This window comes from Pelodiscus sinensis, chromosome 2 (assembly GCF_052426305.1).
Source record: "Pelodiscus sinensis isolate ZL-2025 chromosome 2, ASM5242630v1, whole genome shotgun sequence".
NCBI classification, from domain to species: Eukaryota; Metazoa; Chordata; order Testudines; family Trionychidae; genus Pelodiscus; species Pelodiscus sinensis.
In genome coordinates, this window is record NC_143053.1 from 151,218,187 (window position 1) to 151,238,389 (window position 20,203).

At 39.9% G+C, this 20,203-nt stretch overlaps 1 protein-coding gene across 2 annotated transcripts in view; it reads right to left on the reverse strand.

Moving 5' to 3' along the window:
• The window catches only part of MOCOS (molybdenum cofactor sulfurase), a 353,074-nt gene that overhangs the window by 136,789 nt on the left and 196,082 nt on the right, over positions 1-20,203 (reverse strand). For both annotated transcript variants that reach the window (XM_089776481.1, XM_075921610.2), the window contains one exon: positions 10,262-10,338. In XM_089776481.1, the coding sequence (XP_089632607.1) occupies positions 10,262-10,338 (77 nt within the window). The remainder of the gene's footprint in view (positions 1-10,261; positions 10,339-20,203) is intronic.

Here is a 20,203-nt window from a genome sequence, read left to right on the forward strand (position 1 = left end):
TTTTTTGGAGGAAGAGGAGACCCATTACTGCACAAAGAATGTCAGTAACTGATTTATAGAATGGCACTATAATCTTTTCCGTATGATTCTCAATTATAACTCTATGTAAAGTTCTCAACCTCTGCATCTAACATGTTACACTATAGTTATATCTTGTTTTATGTCTGAATTACATTTTTTCATTCACCTTGGTCAGTATTTTGTATTGTTCAGTGTATTTATTGCTAGTAGGATATGACAGGTTTACAGTATGATTCTCAATCAGAGGAATACAGAGATCTTCTGGGGGTACATAAACTAATCTAGATATTTGCCTTAATTTACAACAAGCTACATAAAAAGCACTAATGAAGTTAGATCACACTAAAATTGTATACAGGTTACTTTTTTATACTGCTGTATGTACTATACACGGAAATGTAAGTACAATATTTAAATTCCAGTTGATTTATTTTGTTAAATCTCAACGAGAAAGTAAGCAATTCTGCTGTGACGCTTCTGTATTTCTAAGCCTGATTTTGTAAGCAAGTAATTTTTAAGTGAGGTGAGACTTAGGGATACAGAAGACATATTATATCCCCAAAGGGGTCCAGTAGTCTGGAAATGTTGAGAGCCACTCAGATCTTTATATTTTCCCTCCATCACTATGGGCTTATCTCCAATACTCTGGGGATTGATGATGCAGCTATCAATCCCCCGACCGTGAGCTTAGATGTGACCAGTCGATCCTTGAGTGCTGTCTCATCGACACCAGTACTCCACTGAGACAAGAAGAATACCTGGCATTGACAGAAGAGCTGCCCCTACTGACTTTATCGTACACAAGATGCTGCAGTAAGTACTGTACGTCAACTTCAGCTACACTATTTACGTAGCTGAAGTCTGAGGGTAAGTCTATACTTGCACCCTCTTTCGAGAGAGGGATGCAAATGAAGACATTTGAAATTGCAAATGAAGCCGGGATTTAAATATCCTGTGCTTCATTTGTATAATTGCGTTATGGTGCTATTTTGAAATACAAAACGCAATGCAGATGCAGTTATTTCGAGAGAAAACCCTTCTCTTAAAATAACTGGTAAACCTCATTGTATGAGGAATAAGAGTATTTCAAAAGTAATAATTTTTTCAGGAGTACAGGATCTGTCGAAAAAGTTTTTTTTCCCCCGAAAGAACCATGTCTAGACTGCAGTTTGACTTTCGAAATACCCTTTTTCAAAACAGCGATCAGACACGAATATACAAATGAAGCATGGGATATTTAAATCCACGCTTCATTTGCGCTTTCAATCAGGCTCATTTACATCCCTCTTTCAAAAGAGGGATGTAGTCTAGATGAGCCCATAGTGCTTAATATCCGCTTGCAAGATAGGAAGCTTATCAATAGCGTGTCCTTTGAATACATATTGAAAAGAAAATCAAACTATAACTTCAAAACAAAAAGAACAAAACAAAAGCCATCCCAAAACTAAGTGCTACCTTTTAAAAATGTATTTCCAAAAGCCACCAACCAGTCTAGTCATCTAAAAACTTCATTCCTTCTCTAACCTCATGTCTCTTTCTGATTAAACTTCCTGATGAATAGAAAATATGCACTATCAAACATTTCATCTGTAGCTTCAGTTTGGATGTCATCAGGAAAAGAAACAGAACAAAAGGGTGATAATGTAGTCTCCTTGCTGGCATGTTTATGTCCAGGACAAAATTCTCTGCTGGCATAGTTCTTTTGACATCCATGGAGTTACGCCAGCAGAGAATTTGGTTTTTAATATTTTAAGAATGCTTCACAAATATATCTATAAATGCCATCTTCTTCCACACCATAATTGTACTGTGAATTTAAGGACATCAACAAATCCTTCCCCAAACAACTAGGTTACATCTAAACTACAAGGTTTTTGAGCAAAAACAAGTGGTTTTGCACAAAAACCTGCAGAGCGTCCACACCTCAAATGAGCTCTTGCGCAATTAAATGAGCAGTTAAACAGCAGAACAGAGGGCTTTTTCCTCCGTAGGTAAAGCTCTTTTTCTGAGGCGTAACTGCTTTTAGTGCTACAGCTATTGCACAAGAAGGCAAGTGTGGATGCTCCAGAGGGATTTCTTGTGCAAGAGCATCCACCAGAGTGGACGCTGTCTTGCACAAAAGTACATCGCTCTTGCGATGTGCTTTGAGGTGTGGACATGCTCTTGAGGAAGAAGTTTTTGCGCAAAACCTCTAGCACAAAAGGCTTCTTGCACAAGAAGCGTGTAGTGTAGAAGTAGCCTAGAGAAACTCTTTGACCTTGTTCCCCAGAAATCCATCCTATGGACTTTCTATATGCAGAAACATCAGAACCCAGAAAGACGCATCATACTTGGCGCGGGCATTCTTACTAAAGGAATATTGGGACTGAGACACCATCCTAATACCACTCCCCACATAAAGGGACATCTTCTTCCAGCGCACAATTGACTTCCAGCACGAACTCTGTAATATCAACAACTTCTGTCAAACCACCATCCTTTCCACCATGAATGTCACTTCCCTATATACCAACATTCCTCACAATGATGGACTCACTGTCTGCCTGAAATATCTGAAAGATCACGAATAACCCTCAGATATCCTCACCAAACTTGTCCATTTCACCTTTATCCACAACAATTTCACATTGAAGAGCAACGCTTTGTTCAAACTTTGGGAACAGCCATGGGTTTTAGAATGGCTCCGATTCAGCAAGCAAAATAAGTTAGAACACATTTTTTTTCTGCTGGTATAACTGCATCTACACTTGGGGTTTTGCCAGCATAACTATTGTAAAAATGCCTTCACTCCACACCAGTACAGTAGGTCAGCAAAACTTGTAAGTGCAGACATGGTGTCCTTAAATCCTAACTGCTTCTGCTATTAGTAATGCTCTAAATTGTAGTCTGAGATTGGATTATGCTAAACCTATTATCAAAGTTCCCATGTCCAGTCTGTTCCAAGGACTGGATAATCTAAGAGGTCTTTGAGTGTCCACTTCCTCTAATTATATTAAAGTGGCTTTTATTCAATAGTATCTTAGTGAAGGATTTTCAAGATTTGTATTGCTGTACTGCTTCCAAGCTTAGCTCTATTTGATAGCATTGAGGATATCATTGACATTGGCCTAATGGTTACAAAATATATAGGTTTTATGATTGTCTTAAAAACTTATGAGCCATAGAATGCAGTAGAAAAGACAGTAAAGGTTCCATCTGCTTCTCAAGCTTATGTTTTAAAACACAAACCAAGCTGGAATTGGAGCATCAAGGAACTTCAGTTAATACTGTGAAAAAACCCTGAAACTAATAATTGAGTCAAAATAATAGTATTGACTGAAATTTCACTACCAATTTGAGGCAACACAATGAAATAATCAGTATTACCAGCTGCCCAATTAAGATCAATACATCATAGGGGCTTTGTGTTAAAGTTAGTTCAGTACAATAGAATTCTTTGTTAGGTCCTCCATAAAACACGTAAAGCTGTTTTTATCATAATACACCACTGACACCAAAATAAATAGAGTATGTAATAAAAATGTACTATTGATGAACTAAAGGGAAAAGCTACATATAGTAAGATACTAAGCCTATCAAAGTCCCTTTAGTACCATTCTGACTGTGCGGAAAAGACTTCAAACGGCCCCGAAAGGGCAACTGAGCATACTCCTGACATGAAAACATTTTTAAATGGCAAAGAACTGTCATACTACTTTGTGCTCTAGCACTTAAAGGGCTGCTGCAAGGTGGCATAATGAAGAGCAGCCCTGAAGCTCCTCTTAGTAGGGATGTTAACATGTAGACAACTACACCATTAACCAGTAAGCCTGGGTTTATTGGTTAATCCTGTCGTCTACACGCATTTCCCCCCCTTGCTGCCATGACCACCAGATCCGCCTGTTCCCCCACCCCCCAAACCACTGCACCACTGCCTCTGACAGAGAGGAAGCAGCGCAGACTGTGAGGAGGGCAGGCTGTAGCCAATACATGTGGGCAGCCAGATTTCAAGCCGACTCCCCGGGCGTGCCAGCTCTGCATAGCCGCCTGCCCCACCCTGCTGCCTCTATCAGAGGCAGCAGCATGGGGGGAGGGCAGGAGAGGCTGCCACAAAGCAGCCCCTGTCCACGGATGTCTGAGCTCTCCACAGACAAAGGCTGCTCCAGCATCCCACAGAGCAGCCTCTGTCCACAGGGACTCAGACCTCTGCAGACAGGGGCTGCTGCTGCCCCACGTTGCTGCCTCTAATAGAGATGCAGAAGTGCAGGGTGGCAGGAGATTTCCAGGGAATGGTGCTGGGAGCGTACTAGCTGTCAGCCCCTCCCCCAGGGACTATTGAATTGTCATGTAACTGCTATAATTCGATGTGGTTAAACCACTATTCAATTACATGCTGTCAAACATCCCTACCACTAAATTGGGCAAAAGACTGAAAATTACCCTAAGGGGTATCACACCATCACCGTTGGGCCCCCTTCAAGGCACACAGAACAGAGTTCCAAAACACAGAAGAAGGTAGCCTATAGACTGCATCAAAAGTGGCTCAGTGAATATTTAGCTCAGAGAATGGTAACATTTTACTTAAATAAATGCAATTTCCTTTAAAAACCAACCACTGCCACCACACGTATGTAAAAGAAAAAGCTAATGTCTGTTATTGTGACTCCATTCATATTTTAAATCCATAGTTTAGAATATATGTATTATTTAATACATTTTACAAATTGGTATCAACAATAAAGAAGATGTACATGGAGAACCTAATCATGAGCCCATTTTCAGTCTCTTGGAGCACTTACCTGATCAAAATAGTGAGGGCAAACTGAAAAGCAGAGAGTTGTTATAATTTTTTTTAAAAGTTTAAAAATTCATAAAAATACTTCATCTCTTGACTTCCTTTGATGGTTTGAGTGGACCAAATGCTTAATTTAGTCGTGGTATAAGTGGACACATATTAAGAAAATGTCAGGGTTTAGCCTAGTGAAGGGAGATGAAGGACTATTCTGCTGATCCATGCTGGTTTCTGCAGAAAGCCAGACCAGACCAGATCAGACCAGGAACATAAGAACGGACATAAAGGGTCAGACCAAAGATCCATCTGGCCCAGTATCCTGTCATTGGACAGTGGCCAATGTCAGGTGTCCCAAAGGGAATGAACAAAACAGGTAATCATCAAGTTATCCATCCCCTGTCACCTATTTACAGTCCAAACAAAAAGAGCCTAGGTACATTATCCCTGTCCATCCTGGATAATATCCATTGGTGGAACTATCCTCCATAAATTTATCTGTGTCTGTTTTGAACTCTGTTAAAGTCCTGGCCTTCACAACATCATGTGATAAGGAGTTCCACAAGTTGATTGTGCAGTGTGTGAAAAAAATACTCCTTTTGTTTATTTTAAACCTGCTGCCTATTTATTTAATTTTGGGAACCTTAGTTGTATGGGAAGGACTAAATAACTTTACCTTATCTACTTTCTCTACACCCATCATGATTTTATAGTCAATGAAGACTCAGTTTGGCTACTGTATCATTTTAATATCTGTCCTGATCTCTTGCATTCTTTCTCTCCTTGTAAATTTTTTCCACACATTTATACACTATCAATTATGTTCAGAGTCAACAGGAAGTGACATCAGCAATGCAATACAAAAATTATTTTACCTTTGGTAATTATTTTATTTGATTATACTTGTAATGTTTCCTCTGAAGTCATAGTTCTATTCACTTAAAAAGACTCAAAATTCTTAGTTTTCTTTTAAAAGGTCTTCTTTCTGGAAATGAGAGGACTAGAATCCTAATGTTTAAACAGGAGATTGCTGATTCATTTTTTAAAGTAGCCAGCAGATGTCTCTGCTAAACATGTTGTAGTTAACATAAACACAAACTGTAGGAGCCAAGGGTCAATTAGCATCTTTTCAATGTAAAATTAGGAAAAATAATTTATTTCTGAAAGTTTTCATTTTAAAGTAGCGAACACAGTAACAATCAGTTGTTATTTATTTAATATCTAAGGATTACTAGCTCATTACATATTCCTTTTCTCTCCTAACACCTTGCAAGTTATTTATTATTATTATATGTATTTTCATAGCACTAATCATAGAACCAAGTATGCTACCTACTATAACAAAAGGCTGAATTATATTATATTATATTATATTATATTATATTATATTATATTATATTATATTATATTATATTCTTGACAGTAAAATAAATACAATATTTATTGTTGGAAAAACTGAAAACTCTGACTTTCATAAGACTTTCATAAGTCCATTCTAGAATATGACATATTTCTTAACCACCCTTAATTCCAACAGAGAATATAATTTACTTAATATTTCCCTTCTTATAAAAAATACACATTTTAAAGAACAAGCTTTTATTTGTATGATATTCTAAAACAGTACATTATGCTACAAAAATAAATAATTATACCCACAATGAATATCTTTCCAGTGATCCTTACATTTTATTTATACCCATAAGCTTTCTGCTATCTTATCTGAAAACACAGCCTCTGAATAGGGAAACTAATATTAGTTTCTTTTAATTGGCACTTGCCTCTAACATAAAGAGCCATTTTCTCATTAATAGTAAAAAAAAAGTTTTGTAAGGCATAGATCAGCTGGAAAGGCATCTGTTAAAAATATATACACAGCAATTAGAAGAGGACGTCAAACAGACTTGATTACACATTTCATGGGTATATGTCAAAGAGCATAAAGCAGTTGACTTAACCCCAGGGTGACTTCAAGAGGATTTACTGTATCTAGTGTTTGTGATTAGCACCATATAATCTAGAGCTGCTGAATAAGTGGAGTTTTAAACAATATGCAAATTTTATTTTGCTTTAATTTAGCCCTTCTGGATTTAGCATAAAATCTCAGCATTTCATCAAGGACTGAAACAGCTGGATCCAGTTAGTTCAGAAATTAAAAATGTAAGAAATGAAATAAAAGTAATCTTTGTGATGGTACCCAATATGCATTGGAATTGGAACTCTGGCATCTGTTAAAGGATGACTAAAGTGCACCCATAAGATTCCAATGAGGCATATCTTTTTATGAATGCCAAAATACCAATACATTCTCTAATCAAAGACTGCTGTTATTTTTCATATATATTAACTCTGTCAAGATAAAGTCCCCAAGTGAGTTTGGTAAGGAAACACATCATGCAACACTCAAAGAAAAAATATATGCCCATTGTAACATGTTTTTCTTTGTGTTTTTGTTTTTGTTTTTCAAGACATATTAATAATTAAAAATGCAGATTAATGTTTAACACTTTAATGGAATTTAATTTATACATAATTTTTCATTCCACTTTCAATTATGATATACAGTTTTAACTTCATAAATATCTTAGATAAATAGCTTATATACATAGGAAATATTTGAATACCCGTTTTCTGAGTTTTCAAGACTATGAGCACAACACGGAAATAAGTTCCTAAGCAAAAGGTCTCATGTAAACCAAACCCTATATGTCAAAAATACAAAATGAAAATATGTTTAGCCCTCAATTCAATGTTATGATAATTGTGCACATTCTCAATTTAGAAGAGACCTCCAAAAGACACCAAGGGCATAACTCCCCTCATTTAGAAATAACAAGGCGAGTATCCACCCTACTGTACCTGTTACTTTGAAATAATAATTCCTGCTTGTGAAGAGGAATACATTTATTTCAAAATAGTTATTTCAGGAGTTACTATTTCAAAATCACTTATTTTGAAATACCCTGGAAGTGTATATAAGCCTATTACAGTATATAGGAACTCATCCCACAATCCTTATTCAAGTCCTCCATTCATACAAAGAACTCCATAGGCTTTAATGACCTGACTGCCAAAAGCCAAGCATCTTGCATGACGCTTGCATTGGCAAGTCTTTCATGTCTGTCTAATGTCTGAAGGTGGGCAGGCCAGGACACAGATACTTTATGCCCTGGAGGAAGTTGCAGTCAGCAGGGAGCCAAGGGAAAATAGATTTTGTATTACCTGCTGACTGTTATTAATACTCCTACACACTGCCCCTTGGGCTCCCAAGCCAGATGCGGAATTCAGCAAACTATGCACTTTCTCCTTGCTCACTGACTAAGGGGAACAGCCAGTAATATTCCCGTATGAATCAGGGTGTAGAGAGGAGGAAGTATTAGCCCTGTCCTCTACCCCCTCCTTAAAGGGCACCTGGAGGTTAGAAGGCTTGAGGCTGGAGCAATCCTAGACTGGGGGGGGGGGGGGGGAAGCACCCAGCAAGCCCACTGTATCTCCTTGGTGGTTCTGTCTCATTTCTGTATGGTTTTATGAGAAGCAATCCCATTCCAGGCACATCCCATTTTTCTGGCACAGCCAATCCCTTAGCTTGCTTAAGTTATGATAAGAAGAAGCTGTATACCAAATTTGGTAGTCCGAGTTCTTACCATTTAGGAGTTCTTGAACAAACATACAGACAGATGGACAAACAGACACACAGACAAACTCTCTCAAATATATAGTAGATAAATATTTATGAAAAAAATAAAATGAGCCAGGATAGAAATTCACTCATAGAATTTGATTTAAATGGTGTGTGCTGAGGACAGGAAGTCTTCTTCAGAACCGAATTTATCAATATCTTTCAGATTCTTCTATGAATGATCTAAAAAATGATTACTCATACTCAAATCTTTGATTTATTTCTACTGTGGTTTCACAGTCATGTTTCTTTTTTTCTGACCAGAAAAAAAGCTGAATAAGAATTGTAAAATACAATTTATTTTAGAATGGTTTGCATTAAAAGACATCATAATAATACAATATATACAGTTGTAAATAGTAAAATTGTCTGGAAAATTTACTGCCTGAATGTAGCCAGAGACAATAGAACAGTGGTTCTAATTTAACACAACACTTTTGGGAATGTACTAAATTGCTTTTACTGATTTCCCTCTCACAAAAAAGCTCATCAGCAACAGGTCATATCTTTAGGTTTCAACACACAGTTGTAAACCTCACTGCTGTCAGCTATAGTTGAATGAAGCCCCGCTAATTAATGCAAATATTTTTCTGCTGAATCCTTCCATATATCTGTGAATGTCATTCGGAGTCAAATGCTCTACCTACTCAAAACTTTACATGTCTAGAAGAATCCCATCACATTTACTAACAGCAGTAAAGCAGCTTGGAAAAAAAATCTGATATTCTAAAAGTTTCTATAACACTCTTTAGGGATGTTAAATATCAGTTAACTGAATAGTCAATTAACCTCATGAATTCTTATTGGCTTCTCAATTATACTATAGTCCCCAGGGGTGGGGCTGACAGCCAGTGTACATTGGCCCTATCCCTGAACCCTCTGCCACTTCATGCTGCTGCTTCTATATCAGAGGCAGCAGCACAGGGTGCCAGGAAGGAGCTGGTCTGCGAGAGGAGCCAGTTTTAAAACCTGCTCCCCTCACGGACCAGCCATCTGTCACCCTGCGCTGCTACCTCAGGGTATGTCTACACTATCCCGCTAGTTCGAACTAGCGGGGTAATGTAGGCATACCGCACTTGCAAATGAAGCCCGGGATTTGAATTTCCCGGGCTTCATTTGCATAAGCGGGGAGCCACCATTTTTAAAACCCCGCTGGTTCGAACCCCGTGCAGCGCGGCTACACGGGGCACGAACTAGGTAGTTCGAACTAGGCTTCGAACCAGCGGGGTTTTAAAAATGGCGGCTCCCCGCTTATGCAAATGAAGCCCGGGAAATTCAAATCCCGGGCTTCATTTGCAAGTGCAGTATGCCTACATTACCCTCCTAGTTCGAACTAGGAGGGTAGTGTAGACATACCCTCAGATATAAAGGCAAAAGCGCTGGACAGCAGCAGCCCCTGTCCAGGGGCGGGGAGGGACTGAGCCCCAGCATGAGCTGGAACTGAGCTGGAACTGGCTCATAATACACTTTAAATGCAGAGCCATAGCAGGGGCATGGACCAGGACTGAGCTGGGCTGCTGGCCAGCCTGCTAAAAAATTTACTGGCGGAGGTTGGGGGGTAGTGTGTGTAGGCTATAGCATTAACCGATAAGCTTTTGCTTAGCAGTTAATCGACTACACTTTTACATCCCTACCACTCACATGCACAACTCCAATCTCACACTAGTGAACATGACTCATAACTAACATGATCCAAGTGAATTAAGGTAGGGGTGTCAAAAAGATAAGAACCAAACCCCATGTATTAATCTGAAACCTCTCTTTTCAGTGTTAGAATTACGTTTGCAACTGACCTGTAAGTCTTTCCAAAGTATCAAATCCATGTTTCAGTGCAATAATATCAAGGAATGAAATGGTGCCATCTTCAAACCTATGGAAAAGGAGAGGGGAACAAATGAGCCCAATAAATATATCAAGTAGCTACTCCACATACAAAATGTATTAAAAATAATGTAACACCAATAGAAATCTAGTGAAACTAATTCACAGAGAAACGAGTTTTTCCCATAAGGATTCATCTCCCACACTTGTACTAGCCAGTGGAGTCAGAATATACTTTTTTGGCTGGATTTCCACATGGACTGTGCACCTCCACTGAGGGAACATTTTCCAGCATAGGGGTACAGAGCACCATGCAACTTCTGACTCTTCACCCTAACTAGATAGTCAGGAAGGGCCGGGGAACACTTGGAGCTCAGCCTCTTCTCTATCCCGCACTGATTCAGCTAGTGCAAGTAATAAATTACTTCCCTTTTTTCGGGCTAAGGAAGGAAAACTCTAACACAATTCCCATCCTTAGACATCGAAGATAAGTCAACTCTAACAGTACTGGCCACCAGAAGTGGTAAGAAGGATAGACCAAAACCTTCTACTCTTCCAGTCTCATAATGCCAGGATACGAGGACATGAAATAAAACTGAAAAGTGGCAAATATAACACTGATAAAAGGAAATACATTTTCAAATAACATGTAATTAGGCAGTTGAACTCATTCCCCTAGAAAGGAACAGAAGCCAAAATTTAGCAAGATTCAAAGAATAATTGGATGTTTACATGGATAAAAAGAATATTCAGAATTATAATAATTAATGCTAAAGGCAAGAGGACTGGAAGGGAGATAAAGCCAGGGTTGAAGCTGATCATTATTAGGGATTAGGATGAATGAAAATTTCATGGGGGCAGATTATCCCACATCAGCCTGATCTGGGTTTGGGTTTTTTTGTACCTTTCTCAGAAGCATTTGGTAGTGACCACTGACACAATACAGGCAGTCCCCGGGTTACGTACAAGATAGGGACTGTAGCTTTGTTCTTAAGTTGAATCTGTATGTAAGTCGGAACTGGCGTCCAGATTCAGCCGCTGCTGAAACTGACCGCCAGTTCTGACTTACATACAGATTCAACTTAAGAACCCCAAGCTTCCCCAAGTTAGCTGCTGCTGAAACTGATCAGCGCTGATTCCAGGAAGCCTGGGGCAGAGCAACTCTGCCTCGGGCTTCCTGTAGTCAGCGCTGGTCAGTTTCAGCAGCGGCTGACTTGGGGACGCCTGGGGCAGAGCAGCTGGGGTGCTGCTGGGTTGCTCCAGTAGCACCACTCCTCGGCGCTACTGGACCAACCCAGCAGCACCCCAGCTGCTCTGCCCCAGGCGTCCTGATTCAGCCGCTGCTGAAACTGACCAGCAGCGGCTGAATCAGGACCTGGGGCAGAGCAGCTGGGGTGCTGCCGGGTTGGTCCAGTAGTGCCCAGAGCGGCGCTGCAGGACCAATCGGCAGCGCCCCAGCTGCTCTGCTCCAGGGTCCAAACACAAGCCTGGTCTGCTGGGGGGGGGGGGAGCACACTAGTCGCGCCCCCCCCCCCAGCAGACCAGGGACACCGGGAGCAGAGCCGCAGCGGCAGCGGGGTGCCGCGCTTCTGAGGCTTTGCTCTGGCAAAGCCTCAGAAGCGCGGGAACCCGCCCGGTGCCCCTGGTCTGCTGGAGACGGTCTCCAGCAGACCAGGGGCACCAGAGCAGCTTACGAACGGGGCTTTCTCGCTCTGGAGCTCGCAGGTAGCAATCCGCTACCTCGACCTCCGGGGCACCCCGTTCGTAAGTGCGGATCCGACATAAGTCGGATCCGTAAGTCGGGGACTGCCTGTACTGGACTAGATGGCGTATGAGTCTGACTCAATGTGCCATTTCCAGTGCAGCAAAACATTATGCTGACTTGGCACGCGCTCACAAACAGAGAAAATGCCCTTGGGGACAGATTTTGGCTCTGTGGATATAACACAACCTTTCTCAAAAATAGGGAAAAAGGTTTGTGATTGCCACAACTATAGATACACAGTAAAAAGGTTAAAGAAAATATTAACCTAATCCAAACTGCATGTCCCCTTTTTAGGAAAAAAAAATTAAAAGAATGGCATAATAATTCTTACAAAACTTCTTGAAACATTCAGGGTTTTTTTCTCACTTATCTTTTTCACTTTTTTACGATTATCAACTAATTCAAACAATGTAAGTTATGCTGTTAGCCCATACAAATACATTAGATACATCAAATTCCTAGGTATTATGTGCAAGACATTACCGTAACCTTACATTATACATATAGAAGTTCAGAAGTGATATTAATGTACAGTAAAACTTCATTGGTCCGGCATCCAATGCTCTGGCACTCCTGATGGCCCGGCACCATCAGGAACCCGGAAGTGCTCCGGGCAGCCGGACAATTGGAGCTGTTCTGTGCCTGGCTTCCCTGATTCAGCCGCTGCTGAAACTGACCAGCAGCTGAATCAGGGAAGCCAGGGGCAGAGCAGCTGGAGTGCTGCTGGGTTGGTCCCGTAGTGCCACCCCTCGGCGCTGCAGGACTAACCCTGCAGCACCCCAGCTGCTCTGCCGCAGGCGTCCCAGATTCAGCCGTTGATGAAACTGACCAGCAACGGCTGAATCAGGGACGCCTGGGGCAGAGCTGGACTATCAGAAGGGGGGGCTATGAGGGGTCTGGGGTGGCATCCCCACCCCACCCCAGACCCCTCATAGCCCCCTCTTCCGATAGTCCAGCATATCTGATAATCCAGCACACCCTGGGTCCTAAAGGTGCCGGATTATTGGAAGTTTACTGTATTATGCTTTTCCCACAGTTTTGTTCACAACACTTTGCAGAGCTGAAGTCAGATTACAAAATAGGAAACTTGCCAAAGCAAGATGTGTAATTAATAATTAGAGACAGGCTTATGCACATTTGCAAGTAATATGAAATGGGAGAGTGCAACAGAGTCTCAGAAAGACAAGACTGGATCCAAAGGTGTAACACAAAGGCCCACTGGTGCCAAACGAAAAGGGTTCACTATTCTTTACAAGCAACTTCTGTTTCTGACCTGACAAACTTACTCCACTCAGTACACCACTTTCATAGTATTGATCCATGAAGGCTAGTATGTGAGGTCCATATGGAAAGCTTATACCTTATCAATACACATAATCATTGTGAGATTTTTTAGGGGAAATATTTAAAGGATAATGTATAGTGAAAAAAATGTCTTATGGGTTTTGGAAAGTCTCCTGGGAATCACATGTCTCACTGATGGCCCATTCAAGCAGGAGGGAATTGTCATCTCCCCTGGTTCCAGTGGTGTAAAGTCTGGTTCAGATGACTACTCTTGCCTCATCCCTCAACAGTCAATGTAAAACCATCAAAGGCCACTGCAACATTTGAATCTGGTAGGGACACATCTAGCTGCAAAAGGACACGGACACTGAGATCAGCTTGGTGTGGGAAGACTCAGCTCAGGACTTGATCAGCCCTGAAGTGCACGTCCCCCTGCCATGTAAATCCAAAATGGTATGATCTTGCACAGAAAACTGTATTGTATAAGCTTGTGATATTCGCTCCCTTCCTCAATGAGGAGAAAGATATGCCCAGCTTTTTGCCTGCCCTCCCGGTTACGAAATACACAAACTGGTTTTAGGAAACAAAATAGGTTTATTAAGTACAAAGAATAAACTTGGAATGATTATAAGGATAGGAAACAGACCAAAGTAGATTGCTGAGAAAATAAAACAAACATAGAAACTAAGCTAATACACTAAACAAATGGTATAAGTGGTAATTTTCTCATCCTAAATATCATTTTAAGCATCTCCTTTGCAGTCCAAGCATATTTCCAGCCTGGGTCCAGTCTCTTTCTTCCACAGTTCAATTTTAGGTGTTTATAGCCATCATCTTGGGTGGGGAAACCACGAAGACAAGAACCAATCCTGATTATTTCACTTCCCAGCCTTAAAAATAGGATTACCATAAGGCAGCTAACCCATAACCCAAGCACCATCAGGCAGCTAACCATCCCTCCTAGCAGCCACAGATGTAGTTCGGTACTGGGTGTCATGGTCACATGACCCTGCAGTATCAAAGGATCCAGGAGTCAAGGGTTATTAGCAACATCACAGGAAATTTTCCAGGAAGATGGAGATTAGCATGTTCTAAGTGCTATTGTCCCCATAATAGCCCATCCAGGCTGTCTGCATACTATCTTGTGGGCATTCTCTAGGTGAAAACATAACTGTAATTGTTACATAGTCACTATTTTTAACTTCAGAAACAGAAACAATACAAAAGACAGAACTATGTAGCACGTTAAAGACTAACAAGATGGTTTATTAGGTAATGAACTTTCGTGGGCCAGACCCACTTCCTCAGATCAATTTGCGGAAGAAAATATGCACAACCATATATACACTAAAGTGATACAATCAAAAAAATGAACACATATAAAATAGACAAATCAAATTTTAGAACAGAGTGGAGGTGAGGGAGGAAGGTTAGTGTCTGTGAGGTAATGACATTAGGGGTGATAATTGGGGAAGCTATCTTTGTAATGGGTGAGATAATTAGCATCTTTGTTGAGACCCATACATAAAGCGTCAAATTTAAGCATGAATGACAATTCTGAAGCTTCTCTTTGCAGTCTGGAGTTAACATCTCTCTGAAGCAATATGCATGTTTTAAGGTCATTAAGAGTATGGTCAGTCTGGCTGAAATGGCAAGCAACAGATTTCTCAAGTTGCCAATGATATCTTACATGATGCATCTTGCATAAAACACACTTTATTCATGCCAGATCATACTATAACAATATTTCTATGAAGCATATGGGATGTAGCAGTATAATACCTTCTTTGGATTTATCAGAAATGCTCACGAGTGCTGTGTGTAATACTGAAGTGGTGAAAGGAAAGACCACTCAGAGTGATACACTGTTTCTTGGGAACAAAGGATCAGGGATTTCTGTGAGTAGCCAGTGTCAGCTCTGGATATCACAGGGTAAATGCTTCAAAGGGACGAGGGAACTGATTGTTAAACACCAAGTCAAATAGCCCAAAGGAGAGTGCTTGAGTGGCTGGAAGGCTGGTACTGTGTGGAACCTGACGACCATGAACCACAGGCAAAAACTCCTCTCATTAGAGGCAGGTATATCAACAAGACTCAGGCCTGGGATCGTCAGGAACCCATCACAAAGGGCAAAGGAAAAAAAATGTGGGCACAGTCTGACAGTAGTTTTCATAGTAGTCTGACAGTAGTTTAAATGTAGGAAAGGATTAAAGATGTAGATAAGTTTGAAAATGTCTTGTCAGGATAGGTCCCACATAGTCACAGATGACAGGTTATAGAAAAGATCTGAGAGAGAGACTTGACAGAAATATACTATATTCAGCTCATTAGCTAGCCACAGTCAGGAAAGCAAAGAAACCGCTGGGGCTATGTCAATAAAGAAACAGCAAAAATGCTGGCACTGTACAGAATATCTTTGAGCAAAAACACCTGGAGCATTGCACAATTCAGAGCATGCTGGTCTAGGAAGGATAATGAAACATTACAAACAGGAACAAAGTGAGCTACAGAGAAACTAAAAGGCCTCAGGGGTCAAAACTACAGTAACAGAAACAATTAAGAAAATTAGGTTTAAATTTGTGAGAAAATAAGAGATTAAGCGAGTGATGATCAAAATATATAAAAATTCTTATCAATATAAGGATATGAGAAAGCCACAATAATATTGTAGAGAGCCAAAGACTTTCAATCTGAACTTAGGAATCTCTTCCTTTTTTAAAATCAAGCCACATTTTAAAAAAAAATGCTATCAGGGTAATACAATCAAGACAACAGCCTACACAATCTGCATTGTCCCAAACTTTATCATTATTTATTATTTCCATTTGCATCTACCTTAGCCTCCATCACAAGCAGTAGATGCCTCCATCAAAAGCACAGAAAATAACTATACATTTATAAATATCTATCTATATAGTTGTGTCCCCTATCAACACAGTCTCTGAGCCAAGGGCTTACCAGCAAGGCTCTTCCACTGACCAGAAGAAAAAGTCTAAGGACCATTTTCAGCTGAATGCAAGATTCAACTTCCAAAGAGAGGCAGGCTTCCAGATAGCCTTATAGATAGATCCTTCTCTTTGCAAATATACATTTTGTATTTTATATCTGACCCTCCCTCAGTCTAGTTATGCTTTACTTTCTTTAACATTTTAGACCCTTTGCTGAAGTCAGAACAATTCTTCCATTACTCCTAGAATGTGTATATTTACTTTCTCTTCAAGTGATTTTCAAGCACAACTTCATCATTTACTAAACTCCAATACATGCTACTGCAGACAATCATGTAATCTCCCCACTATTCAGTTTGTGAACTGAGCACTACTTACAAACCCTGTGCCCCTGGGAAATTTGTAGAATGCATTTATAATTCTGGGGGTTTTTTTGGTTTTTTTTTTTTTGGTAATGAACGAAGCCTTAAATTCCTTGGCTATTTTAATTAGTATTAAGCTAAACCATAGGGCTACAAGGGGTTGTTATCCATCTCTTGGGACATAGGAAGCACTCTAACTGAATATTTAACAGCATTTAGGTACAAGAGCAAAGAAACTCCTTCCATCACAATTCATTTAGTTCAATGGCTAGTTTTATGTTTGATGTAATTGATGCTTCAAATAACTTGTTTCCCATTCAACTCTAGTTCCACTGTTAGAATAATGAGCTTAATCTGATCTTCATTTGAATGCTGATCCAATTTGAATGCTGATCCAAGTCATTTCCTAAAATATCAAAGAGTTCTCACAGCAGACAACATAGACACATTTCAGACTATAAAGAGTACCTCTTCAGAATCTCAACAACACACTATACACTAGATCCGTTATCTATCACTTACTACAACTTAGCCCACCTACTTGCAACCTCAATCAGCTGCTTAATATATGTTTAGAAAATTTGTATCACCTTATATTAACCAGTTATCTGACTTGGCAGTGAATTACCTACTGGAAAATAATGCAAGTTACTTAAATACATCATAGGCTTATAAAGATGATGCTGGGAAGGGAGTTGCTACCCTTCCCCCACAAGAATAGAAGTCCATGTTCCATGATTGGCACCCCGAACATGGATTTGCATTCTGGAATTCCATGAGAAGGGTGTTTTTCCCCAGAGGCCATGAAAGATGTGTCCCTGAACACAGTTATAGCACAGGTTAGGGACTTACAAATGAGTGAGCTGTTTAAGTAGTTTGTACTTTATTACTCTGACCCCTACATATGATATTTTAACTATTTGCAACTTACTTCTTTGATTTCTAAGATGAATGGGGGACCTTATCAGCCTATTGAAACAGCTTTAGTGTAAACTGTTCTGTTTGTGTATCCAAAGCCTGTGAAAGGTGCAGGAAACAAATCTTTTCCCCCCTTATTTTAAACTAGCACATTTACCTGGTAATACTTGGGTCCTTAACTCAAGTTTGTGCACTTTCTTCTTGCTCCCTGACAATGATGAAGGGGAACAGCTAGCAACATCCCTGTATAAATCTGGAGGAGGAGCTTCAGTCCCTCTGCCCTCTCTAAATGGTGCCTGGGGGTGGGAGGCTCAGGGTTTGGGAAGTCCTGGGCAGATGGGCGCATGCACGTCAACCAGACTGTTTCACCTGCCTGGTGATTCTGTCTTTTCTGTATGGTTTTATGAGAAGTATCTCATTCCAGGCACATCCCATTTCCCTGGCACAACCAAACCCTTATGTTGCATTAAGATATAATAAGAGGGAGCTGTATACCGAATTTGGTAGTCCTGGCTTTTACTGTTTAGAAGCAGTTCTTGACAAACACAGAAACAGACAGGCAAACTCTCTCAAAAGTATGGTAGATGACAAACTGTTTCAGTATTAACCCTAAAGAGAGCAAAGGCACATACAGATACATATCAACAGCTGCAAACACGTTTACTTGGTTGGCAGTCTGGAACATTCCAGAGGTTAAAGAAATTGCAGGATGCTACTTGGTTTTCATGGTCCAGTTTTATACTTTTATCTTCCTTTTGAAAGAAAAGCTTGAGCAACTGGCCAGCACTCTTGTACCACAGAGCTTACACTAGTCTCTCCCAATCACCTCAGACATCCATTCTGTCCCTCCCATGATGCAAATTCAACTTTGATTTCACAAACACATCTCTGAAGAACAACAACAACAACAACAAAAAGATGGCACTGTTTTTCCCTAAAATTTTTGAACTAAAATGTTTTCCTGAAAAGGGAGTCTGTTCTGAGGATTCTACCAAATTAGTATTTTTCTTTTCCCCCTCTTACAGGAGGGATTTTCCACAAACAGGGGGCTGTCTCAAACAAAACAAAATTTTTGGCTTACGATCCTCATGCAAGATTATAGTTTACAGAAAAAAAAATTAAATTCTCCACTAGGTACTTAGGATTGCCAGATGGTTTCAGAAAAAATACTGACCAACAACAACAATAAACCATGCCAGGAAAAGTTTGTTGAGAAAAAAAAAGGGGGGGACCCCCAAGTGTTGTTAAGCAAAAAACAAACAAAAAACATCATGGTCCCTTTAAAAACCGTGTGGTGAGGTGGAACCCAGTAAGCACTAAGGTTGTCAGATTGCCTCCATATTGAGACTGACAGCCTGGGATCTTCACCTCCTGGCCAGAAAAAATCAGAAAATACTGGACATTTTAGATGTCAGGTATTTTCTGAATTTTTTTTTTTACCGGAGGAGGCGAAAATACCAGACTGTCCGGTTCAATACCGGATACCTGGCAACCCTAGGTAGCATTATTATTTCCAGAGATACAGCTTATCTACATCTTGCTGTAGTGGGCTCTTTGCAAAACAAATCACTCAGATACAGTCACAGGCCTTTTAAGGTGGCTGGGATTCAGCCTCACCTGCACCAAGTTCATCTCACTTCCCTGATCTCAGGGAAAGGGGATAACACCACGGGACATGTGATGAGTATTTGTGATCCGAATTTAGGCCTGCTTTGGAACATAACTTAAGAGAAACCTGAGTTAAGTCAGAGAGTAAATGGAGTGGGAGAGCCTGCCCCTTGATCAAGTAAAGAATTGGACCAAGGACAAAACATTATTTTGGATTTGGAATTTTGGTTAAAAATTTCATTTAAAAATGCATATGGTCAAAAAATCCAGCTCTTTCTGTATGGTCATATAGAGTCTATAAAAGAGAATACAAATAGCAGAAATTAGTTATGAACCAAATTTGGCTCTCATTTATATATGTGCATATTTAAAAGAACTCCATATAGGTCAAATGTGAAGAAGTTGTTCCTTGTCTCTAAAGCAAGGGAAAGTGAATCTGAATATACAGAGAAAGCAGATTTCTTGAATAAGCTGCTTTTATTTTGCATAGTCCCTTCTCAGAAGAGAACTGCCCTTTGAAGTGAGAGATTGCAGAAGTTCCTTTCATCTTTTCAATTCATTTATTTTCATCTAATTAAAAAAGCATAACAATATGGGAAATGACTGACATACATATCTAAAAGTAGCTCATTCATAGCTTATTTTCACCTTTTAAATCTGTTGTGTATTACCTATATTTGAAACAAAATACCCCAATACGATGGTTTTTTTGTAGAAATACAACTATTTATTGTATTTAATTTAAACTGCCTTGTAGTGGAACTAACATGAAGCTGAAGGCTTGAAGTGCTGAAAGTATGACCTCAGGAACCAACTATTTTCAATGAAATACAAGCTTTAATGTTAGCAGCAAATGCAATCTCTAAAATTATCAGGGAAATGGAATTTAATTGATCTCACTACTTATTCACAACATCAACATCCACCATTGGCAAAAGAAGCTATATTTTTCTCTCTTTCTTTAATGTAAACAAATAACTACTGACCCAATACATGAATAGGCCCTAATTTTAACTTTTGATAGACCTA